Source organism: Cryptomeria japonica, chromosome 11, assembly GCF_030272615.1.
Source record: "Cryptomeria japonica chromosome 11, Sugi_1.0, whole genome shotgun sequence".
NCBI classification, from domain to species: domain Eukaryota; kingdom Viridiplantae; phylum Streptophyta; class Pinopsida; order Cupressales; family Cupressaceae; genus Cryptomeria; species Cryptomeria japonica.
In genome coordinates, this window is record NC_081415.1 from 119959035 (window position 1) to 119970987 (window position 11953).

Genomic DNA, 11953 nt, shown 5'->3' on the forward strand with positions numbered 1-11953 from the left:
ACATTTGAGGGGATTGATCTTCAGCATTCGGTTGCATACACTACACAAAAGAATGAAGTTGCAGAGTGTTAGAATAGGACTCTCAAAGAAATGGCTAGCTATATGATTCATGCATGTTCTCTTGATCCTGCCTTTTGGGCAAAGGCTATCAGTTGTGCCACACACATCCAGAATCGGGTTCCTCACAAAGCTTTGCAAGGTATTACTCCTTTTGAGGCTTGGGCTGGTAGGAAACCGATTGTGAGACATTTCAGAGTCTTTGGGTGTCCAACATGGGCTCGCATACCTCCATAGAAACACAAGGCATTGGAACCGCAAAGTGGGCCTTGTATTTTTGTTGGATATCCTAAGGGTGTTAAGGCATATAGATTGATGGATCCTAAGACACATGAGGTGTTTATTGAGAGGAGTGTTCATTTTGAGGAAAGCTCTCCTAGCTTAGCCTCTCTACCTCCACCTTCCTCCTTTGTGTATAGTGATGCCAGTGATTCAGATGATGAGACTCCTTCAATTCCAACTCGCAGGGTTACACCTTCGCCAAGTCCACTTGCAGTTGAGGAGCCTTGTTCTCCACCTCCACCTAGACCTCGTTGGGCTCGACGTACACTTGATTCAGTAGGTTCTCTTATTGGAGATCCTTCAAATGCATAGAGGACTCGATCACAACATTAGGACCCTCCACATGCATTCATTTCTACCACTTCTGATCCATAGACATTTTGGGAAGCATCAGGGGTTCCTGAGTGGGACCATGCTATGGAGGAAGAGTATAGTTCCTTGATAAGGAACAACACATGGGAGTTAGTCCCTCTCCCTAAGGGGAGAAAGATGGTTCAATGTAAGTGGATCTATCGGACCAAGTTTACAGTGGATGGTAGTATGGATAAGTATAAGGCTCGACTTGTTGCGAAAGGTTTTTCTCAGGTTCTAAGTGTTGACTATATTGAGACCTTTGCACCCGTAGCCAAGATGAACTCCATTTGCTTGACACTTGCTATTGTTGCAACTCATGGTTGGGTTGTACATCAGATGGATTCCTTTCTTCTCTTTGCAGGGTTCACCAGGTGTCATTTCGATCTGAATGTCTGCATTTTGCGATAGGATGACTCTCACTTGATACTTGTGCTCTATGTTGATGATTTGATCATTACAGGGAGCACTGCATCCATCATTAGTAGGGTCATATCTGCTTTGCATGATAGATTTGCTATGACTGACTTGGGTCTTTTGCACTATTTTCTCGGGATAGAGATTTCATAGTCACCTTCTGGGATTACACTATCGCAGCCCAAGTATGCTCTTGATCTACTTGCATGCTTTCATATGGCTGATTGTAAGCCTACCCCGACTCCCTTTCTTTCAGGAGTCAAGCTTGAGGCTCGATGTTCTTCTCCACCAGTTGATGCCACATTATAATGTCATCTTGTGGGTAGTCTCATCTACTTGACTCACACATGCTCTGATATTTCATTTGTGGTTGGCATGGTTTTCGGCTTCATGCAGAAACCACATGAGCTTCATCGGAAAGCCGCCAAACACATCCTTCATTACATCTAGGGTACACATCACCATGAGATTCACTATGCAATAGGCACATGACTTCGCTTGGTTGGTTACACAGACTCCGATTGGGCTGGCGATCTTGATGATTGTAAGTCTACTTTCGGTTACAGTTTCACCTTGATTCAGGCCCCATTTGTTGGCAGAGAAAGAAGCAACATGTTATTGCTCTCTCTTGGACTGAGGCTGAGTATCAAAGAGTTGTTAACATAGTGACTGAGATCATTTGGCTTCAGCAGATTCTCACAGAGTTTGGGTTCACCACTCCATGACCGACAGGTCTACATTGTGACAATCAGAGTGCTATTGCAATCTCAAAGAACCCAATCCAGCACCAGCGGACCAAACACATCGAGATCCATATGCACTATATCTGAGAGTTGATTCAGGAGAAAGTCATTGATTTGCAGTATTGTCCTACAATGGAGCAGGTTGTCGACATCTTTACCAAACCTTTCACTGAGAGTAAGTTCTAGCAGTTGCGATCTCTCTTGGGGGTGCAGGATGTGTCATTAGGGGGGGTCAGCTGATTTCTCCTTCCTCTCTTATGGGGGGGACTTTTTCTGCTTTGAGGTTTTGTCCTTCTTCTTTGAGAGTCTTTTGTACATTCATCTCTCTTTTGGGGGGGATTTTTTTCCCACTAATTTTTCTCCCTTTGTCCGTTTGTGAGAGATTGCATTGCATAGTTTTGCTTGCACTTGCATTTTGTACATGGGTACCTATCTTGGCCTCGTAGTCGAGACCCATCTTGCATTATTGACATGAGTCTTCACTCCCCTCAGTTGCACTTAAGGGGGGGTGTTGGTGTAAATAAATATTCATCATGGATATTATTACACTTTACTTAAGTTAACTTAGGATAATGCATCTCTTCGTAGTTTGGATATGAGACACTTAGGGAAGTGTGCACATAGGGATATAGCTTATATTAGAAATTCCACCTTTTGTGGTCTTATTTTGTTGTTACACTCCACATTCGATGGGTCATCCAGCTCTTGTGGAATATTATATTATTTGTCCTACCTACCCCTAGTATTTCTCACCTATACTTGTTTCTCATTGAGCCACATGTCATGATTGTATGCTCGTATATCCATATGGCCTTGCCTATATAAGCAGGCTCATATTCATTGTATTGGTTAATCCAGTTGATCATTTGCATATTGATGAGAATACAGTTTTTTCTTGTCAATCTTTTGTCTCTCTTTATACTTTTCAATGTGCCCTTGATCTTGGCAAAATCTCACAAAATCAGTAAATAGAAAAACTGATACAAACTTTCCCAATCTCAATCTCAATCACACAAAGTAAACTTATCAATGAAATACCACTGTAAATACTCATAAGAAAATTGGTTGACTATTACAACAATTTAGCAGTAAACAACATTAAACTTGTAAACATACAAATGCTTTACCATATGTCAACATACTTCATTTCTCAATGCTTTCGGTTATTATGCCTTACTAGAATAGTTTAGTAGTTAATCAAATCAACCATAAGATCATAACCACAAAAATATTCACCACATGGCATAAGTATTTTTGACGTGGAAACCCAAAATAGGTAAAAACCACGGTGAGATGGGACTCACAAGATAATATCTGAACTCTTCTAAAGTTCGCCCTGTTAGGAGCCAAGCCTATTAAAGCTTTTACAAAAGTCCTATTAAGAATTGATCCTGTTAGGAATCACCCGGTTAAGGGATTGACTACAAATGCCTTGTTAGAAGCAAGTACCCTGTTAGGAGTAGCCTCAGTAGAGGATTTGAAAATCCAATCTAATGGAATACATTGTTAGAGGATTTAATAAGTAACCAAGCTTGTTAGAGCTTACCTGGTTAGGGGATTTCAATTCTGCTGCAATTGTTAGAAAACAACAGTAGCTTGCTTGATCTATCTAAATAGTACTACACTTGCTTGATCAAATCCATTTAATGCTCCTATATGCCTTTACTCAAACTACAAACTCATTATCTAGTTTGGCAACCACACACTCAATTGATTTCTGCCAACTCTTGCCAACATAAAACAAAACAACTTCATCGACCTTAAATACAAATCAATTAGGTCGGTAACACAACAAAAAACCTAATTCTATCATCAAGATTACAAATAAGTCGGTTCAAGTATGATCGTTGGATTACATAGCAATCTCTACACATCAATCAAGAAAACCTCAACCGCTCCTTGATTATTGCTTCATCGTGCTCACTAACTCATCACGCGGTTTGCATTAGTTGCAATACACTTTTCTCATTCCCTAGACAAACAAACGTGCCAAAACATTTTGAACTTGTCTTCATATAATGACCACACATGTCACCATCATTACTGCTCAACATTAGACCATAATCCAACATAACCAATCCAACAACCTTAATTGGTTTGGGTTTAACAAAAACAACTGGCAGGGTTTACCGATTACATTATATAGATAGGGTTTAATCTTTTACACTGGTTACCGGTTCAACTCACAAAATTACATACCGGTTTACAATACAATATCAACAATATCATTACCAGATAATTGACATCAATGACAACGCAACATATCATTAATGCAATCTTCATGCAAATGCACACACTTATCTCTTTATATTGATTGATGAGTTGGTGTTGCTCCTCTGGTGGAGTAGTCTACTGACTTGGTTGTGTGTCTTAGGGGGAGAGAGCATTATGATTTGGTAATCTATTTTGAGATCTTTGGCATTGTTGTCAAAGGGGGAGAGAGATCATGTGAAAAACTATTGTATATGTCTTGATCTTAGGGGGAGTTTGTTGGAGATATCTTCTTTCTTTGCATTGACCGTTTTTCACATTCATATTTTGCCATCAATACCAAAGGGGGATATTGTTGGTCATTGCTGCTTCTAGGATATGTTGTTGTCATTGATGTCAACATATTCCTGTGATTTCCTTCGATGTGTTTGGGAAGATCTTATGATCCAGTTTTGTAGTTTTGTTTTGCTGACACTGTTTTGTAGAGTTTAATATTTCCTCCAATATATTCCAGTGTGATTAGATCTTGTGCTAAATTTTGGGATATTGCTTGGGATGGTCTTGTGTATCTTCACTTCAGATGGATCATGATTTGGTGCTCCACAAGTTATCTTTCTTCGTGCCAGTTGCTAATTGGTTGTGTTATTGATCTTGTAGACGTTGATAGATGAAGATTTGATAAGTGGTGTTGGTGCAGCTATTTCTGATGATTTTAATGTGCTTGCTGGTGTTTCCTAGTCATGTCCTATTTGTTTTGATGATCTGCATTTATCATTGTGTGAGTTTTTTATGGTTTCTATATGAATCAGTGATGATTTTCGTGTTATGTGGTATCTCTGGTGGTGTAGTGTGTTGCGGGTTATCTTGGCATGATTTTCGATGGATTTGAGCACCTGGGAATTTGATTTAGGTCCATTTTATGTCATGCAAATCATTATATTGGTCAATCTTTGTATTGTGTGATGTAATTTTATAATTGTGAGTTGAGGGTTTATCCGACCTTGTTGTCAAGGTTGATGATTTGTATATATAGGTGATATTGTCATGTAATTTAGTAGTGGTGGTTGTGTCTGCATTATTAGAGAGTGGTATATGCGCGATCAAGTGATTCATCTTTCAGTGTTGTGATTGAGGAGATATTGGTGTTGCTGAGTAGACAACTGTGCTTAACCAGAACTATAATCAGGCATTTGAATATGCTATTCTTTTAGTTTATTTCTTCTGGATTGCAATCATAATCTTATTGTAAGTCAAAGAGATTTCCTTGAGGGTTGTAGCCTTCTAGGTCATTATCTTTTGAGTAGTGAGCTCTAGGCAGTATGCCTAAATGCATGTGCATTCCCCATTGTAATATTTTCACATACTATTACAGAGTATCATCTCACTGTGGGTAGGTTCCCAACGTGGTTTTTCCCTTAACCGAGTTTTCCATGTCAAAATATTGGTGTTGTGTGTTGTGCCATTAATTTTCTTACCTTTATTATTGTTGTAGTTTATCATATCTGTTTTTGTGATTAAGTTTGTAGGTCTAGTGAAGACTGATTCACCCCCCCTCTCAGTCTTCCCTCATTGTTGCTACCAACATAGTTGTCATTTGATTGTGTAGGTAGATATTTGTTACATCCATACATTAGTATTCCTCCTATTAAGGCTGCATTGAGTAGCTATGATCCTTACATTTATGTTTATCTAGCATCACCATGTGATGTGGAAAAGATGAGTGGAGTTGATGTTTTTTTGTAATTTAAGTGCATGACTCATCATTGATTTATTAGATGCATATAAGTTCATTAACGATGACAATGAGATCCCACTTAATTCTATATCCACACTTATCATTTTGGTAGATAGGAGATTCATGGTGAGGCAACTTCACATAGTTTAGTGGGACATTAGCATGTTCTAGTTGATCCTATATCCCCCTTAGCATAATTCAAATTAGGTTTAGGCTACTATACTATATTTTGTAGGAGGTGAATATATAAAGCTTCTTTTTGGAGTCGATACTACTTCTACAAATTCACCATGTCCCTTCATTCTTCTTACCTTAGTGGGTTTAGGAGAGTACGATGTTGTAATTAAGGTATATTTATACTATAAGAAATTCATATATTTTACTTGATTTTAAATTATCGCATGTTCAAGTTCTAACTCTTAATTGAAATCACTTATGGATCATGTATTATAAAACTACTGATATTTTTCCAAACTTTGGAGATTTATAGCATTAGCGATCCTATACATCATCACATGAGGTATTTAAATCACCTAGCATTTAAGTACACACAATTTTACATACACACGTCAACTACAAGTTTTCTAAGTTTGCATGCATATGTACATGTCATATATAAGCTCCAAGATTAGGTCATGCTTGTATTCAAAGTCTTACACAATATCCTCTACATGACGCAGACGATGAAGGTTAGATAATTTAGGTCAAGTATATAAATTTTAAATTAAATTTAAGTTGTACAAAAATATATTTATAAATTTACATATCAAATATTTTTAGTTTTTGAATAATAGATAATTTAATGTTCATGTACATGTAGATATAATTTTATGTGCTTGGATATGTAATTTAATGTGCAAGGCCCAACACATGACTCGTGACAGGGTTCGGTTTAGGGATAGGACGTGATTTTAGTTATCTTGGACAAAGCAAGGCTCAATCCATATGTAGACATAAAAATTCTTATTTTTGAGTTGTTTTCTCTAATATTTATCATTATATACACTCATGTATTATTAACATGTTTTTATGCATATTATGGGCACTTGTGTTTTATAAATATTATTGATTTATCATGTGTAGAGGTACTTGCTTATATTTATAGATTGCATATGTGTATATGATGTTTAGTTATTGATTTGTACATGTTAAAATTTTTGCATGCTAATTTTCACTATTTACTTGTGGCATGAATGTAAATAGAAATGGATCCTTTTATAGTCCACGATATTAGACAAATTGTTTTTGGATCTACAAATGACTTACAATATATGGGACTACCTCATACTCCATGCAATTGGTACCTAAATGTGCTACAAACAACGTGTACATAACTTACCCACTGTAGGATTTGAATTTGTGACCTCTCTTTCAAAAGTACAAGTTCTCCGCCATTAGGCCAACTCGAGCATACATCACTATATTGTCCACCATGAATAATTGATGTGATTAATGAGACTTATATGTAAACATCTCTATATTCATAAGGGGGTCGTTTAAGTAATATAACATTAGTAGGGTCCTAAATATATGTACAATTAATATAGACCTTTAGATTATTTAGTGAAAGAATCTATTTAAGCAATTGGGTTTTGAAATTTATGTGAATGTTTATAAAGTGTCACATTTTCTTTCTATTTTTGATTTGATTTCAATTATAAATGTCATAAATCAATGTGATCAATGACTATCACATTATGTGCATTTCATCAACATTAGATAGGATAAATAGATAAAAGAATGAATAGGAAATGAAAGAATAATATGGTAAACTAAATTAGATGCAATCAATGAATATATTTATGATAACATCACAGTGGAATCATCTAAGCATTTTTTAGAGCATGTTATCTTAGGTTTGTTGCATGCTTTCTTGTCATCCTTGAATCTTCCCCAAGTACGAGATAAGACCTATTTGCTAAGGGTTCAACCAAGGAAAAGTTAACCCTTGCAGCTTGTGTAGATTCTCGAAATTTTTTGTAAACACCACTAATAATTTTAAAGCATTCAAACATCAAAGATTATGGTGAGAGAGTTGTAGATGTTTTTGAAGTGTTAGATATATTTGTGATTTACAAGATCGATTTTATACATTAGGTTAAGTCCATGCTCTTGGAGATCACTTCTACAATTGCGGATTCAATTCCAAATAGTTCACCATCAACTTTTTAGGAAAATAATACAAGACAAAAATTGAACATTAAGGTAAGCATTTTTACATCAAAACTAGCGCTAAGTACCTACATTCTTATATTTTATTTTATTTTATTTTTACATCTATTTTTTGTATTTACTTACATCTATACAAAAAATCAATCTATTTCTAATCAATTCATGTTAGTTAAATGTGCATTGTTTGAATTTATTTAATTGACTTATTTATGTTAAGGAATTTTAAACCCCTTATAATACTTTAATATAATAAAATTCCTCCCTCTTGCTTAGGAAAAATGTAAACATAATTATTTTGCATTAACATTTTGATATACTTTATATTTTATAATTAATTTTAAAAAAGTGTTACCTATGTGTAATAGAAAAAAATATATAGACATGCTATTTCCTCTTATATTTTAGGTTACTTTGGTTAGAGTGTTAATGTAATACCATGTTTACAAATGACATATTCTTGCATGAATTCAACTTATGACTTCATATCTAGTTTTCATTATCACACCCTTAAATAATGATATGAATCCCTAGATCCTCCATTGTATATCTAAACCTTGAACTTTTAAAAATTAAAATTAAAAATTACATCTTATTGACCTCTTCTCCAATCACTGTGAGCCAAACTAGAGCATGCTTGCATTGATTTGTGTGCTATGTTGGTGTATAGACAATCACACTTTCATTTGAAATTATCAAATAATTCTAGAACATTTAGTAGTTATCTAAGGACTGTTTACATCGAGAGCATCATAGAAAAAATATTAGAGTTACATCACCATTTACCATCCTAGGTATATTGCATGCTTTCTTATTGTGTTAGATTGTTATTCCAAAGCCATTAAATTATTCATCCTAAGGGTTTTGATTGAGGAGAATATGATCCTCATGATTCCACAAACTCTCCAAAAGCATTTGTAAACACCATTAATCCTTACAAAGAATTTGACTTTATAACATCAAGGTGAGTAGGTTTCAACAAACAAATTCTTGTGTCCATTCTTGCGAGCACATGCTTAGATCCACATGTTAGTTCACATCAATAAGTGTGAATAACAAGTCTATAAACATAGATTTGAACAATAACGATGCATAGTCAATTCTAGACTTTGGGACACTTATTTGATCAAGTTCTAAAATTTTAACTTTGTGAGCCAAATTGGTTCCTACCATCTTCAACATCAATTTCTCATTTCTCAAACCTAACCAAACTTTTTATTTAAGTTCATAGATTTATGTATTTAATTGAACATAATTTATTATTTCTAGTTCCAACTTATTTAACTAGACTAATGGTTTAGTCAATTGTTTTGATGATTTAATTAGCCTATAATATATTTATGTAAATGGTTTATGACATTACACTGTGTTCACCTCATAGACCCGTTCAAAAAAAAAAGCCTAGTTAAGTGTAAGGACCCAAAACCCTTAAACGGTGAGAATAGGTCACACCCTAGACAAATTTAACAAAATAAGCACTATTACAAAAAAAATTAATTTAGTTTTTATTTTTCAGTATTGAATGAATCAAATTTACAGAATAATATGCTCTACTAGTGTTGAAGAGAATTAAAATACAACTCTAAGGATAACAAAGTTCATACAACTGGACAAGATTTGAATTGAAATGCTTTATATGAAAACAAAGTTCACACAATTGAACAAGATTTGAATTGAAACACTATATATAAATGAATTTTTTTTAACAAAATAAAGTCCTCTCAAATTTTGATTCTAAATCAAAAGAATCAATAGATCATACACCAACGTCATAATTAACAAAATAACATCATAAGATATTCTCAAATCTCTAATTACTTTTAAAAATAAACAAAATACACGAATACTATAAATTTAAAAACAACAAACAACAAACAACCAATTATTTAAAATCAATTTTCCCAACATGTGGCTAAAGATTTTTTTTAACAGGACCACCAACAATATTCCATAAAAGGCTTGTCAAGACATTAAATCTGAAAACAAATAATTTATTACACTAAATATCCAAATTACCACCATTACCAACTGGTTGAACAAGTACAGCGAAAAAGACATATACCATTGGCCCTTCTTACAACCCTAACTCCAAATATCTAGATATATTCAACGGACCAGGTAGACCAGGGTTCGACTCCCATAAACAATACAAGAACAAAACAGGAAAGAACAGGTATTACAGGCTTCATTAAACAGCAACTCTGATAGAGTTACTCCTCCTGATATTGATTTTACGAGTGACATAAATATATCTAGCTCCAGCGGCGAAGAACACCCCGAACAGAATGCCAAAAATTATTCCTGCAAAAGCACCTTCACTCACAATTTCATGGTAACGCTTTGTATGCCCTTCTGTTTTTGTTTCTGGTTCTGGAGCTTTTATTTGAGGAAGTTGACCTCCTTCCAGTGAAAAGGGGGCTAACAGAATCGAAACGGGAGGAGTCAGTATTGGGGAACTTTTTACAGATGAAACAGGAGGTTCCAGGTTCGAACCCTGTGAAGCCCACAGCTGAATCACAAACACAGAAATATAAAGTAGCCCAGCCATTTTTGTGTCTTCAGTTTACAACAGTATTGGTGATGGTGTGTGGGCTTTATAAGCCTGAGCAGGTTTTGGATGTCATAAAACACGACATGGCCTTCCACAATTGGGACCATTTTTATAACTGTAATCACGCGTTTTTGCCAGTAAGAGATTACTTAGGGTCTGACGTAAGTATAGCAGTACATTATCTTTCATTATTATCCTGGGCCTATAATGTTTGAATTATTATTGTTTCTTTATGCATTGTCATTTTGTTGTTTGTTATGGGAGTACGAGTTTATGCGAATATAATATATCGTGGAGAGCTAAGGGTTGAGGGATATTCATTTCACCAAAATCATCTAAGGTATACTTTCCATCTCATCTTTTATATCATGCTTCTAAGGATTTGAACCTTGGTGGGATGACATTATCAACCATTGAATGCATGAATTTTTCACAATCCATGAAATTGAATTTTTACACAATTAAATCGAGAAAATATAAAATTTATAATCAACAATCTCAAAAATGTCCTTTACTTCACTTTTTTGTACTATAAAGTATTGAAACACTCTCACTTGTATAAATTAAATCATCAACGTGGAGAGCCACATTGCATGATTGTATGAATTCTTCACATGAATTAATATTGATAAATCTCAAATCTATTAAATAAGAATGGTATCAACCTTTACATACCAAACTGAAGGAGATTGTTTCAATCCAGATATAGTCTTTCATAGTTGACATTCTTATTTGGAGTTATCGTGTTAACTCTCTCTCTCTCTCTCTCTCTCTCTCTCTCTCTCTCTCTCACACACACACACACACACACACATGCCTAAATAATTTCAGTGGTCCAAAAAGGCTTTTGAAAATTTATGTAATTTGATGTTTTATTTAAAAAAAATTATGTAAATGTACAACTTGTTCTTCAGTAACTTTTGAGGTTTTTAACTTATAATTTTTTTTAAACTCTACAAAGTGATGTTCTACTCTTACTTTTGTATTTATTATATTTAATGTGTAACTTTTGTAATATGACTAATAATTCATTATTCATATTTTATGTATGTCTTTTTAGCTTAATAAATTTCTTGTAGATACACCTCTAAATTAATACCTTATTATGTGCATGTGTTGGGGTTCCTTAAATGATCAAAATGCATTCCAATACATCACTTCAATACTAGGGGAAAAGGGATAATCTAATTAATGCAATACACGATGTGTTAGAAGCTGGCAAGTATGTGCAAAAAGGGTTGGGATATTCTATTGATCACTTTATATAGGTCAATCAAAGAAAACATAGGTGGAAAGGATAGAATTACAAGAAGTTAGATAAGATTGTGCCACCCCAATTGAAATTGTGTGCATGGCCATATTTATAGACAAATTAGGTGTTGCTACAATGGTAATGACAAAGTTTATAGCTATGATTTAATATTAAATATATAGATT

General features: G+C 34.5%; 1 protein-coding gene across 1 annotated transcript; it reads right to left on the minus strand.

Annotated features, from left to right (window-relative positions):
- Positions 1 to 9940: 9940 nt before the first annotated feature.
- LOC131041098 (uncharacterized) lies at positions 9941 to 10639 on the minus strand. The gene has a single exon (XM_057974077.2). It carries the CDS (start codon positions 10511 to 10513, stop codon positions 10154 to 10156), a length of 360 nt encoding a protein of 119 aa, XP_057830060.1. The 5' UTR covers positions 10514 to 10639; the 3' UTR covers positions 9941 to 10153.
- Between the last annotated feature and the right edge of the window lie 1314 nt (positions 10640 to 11953).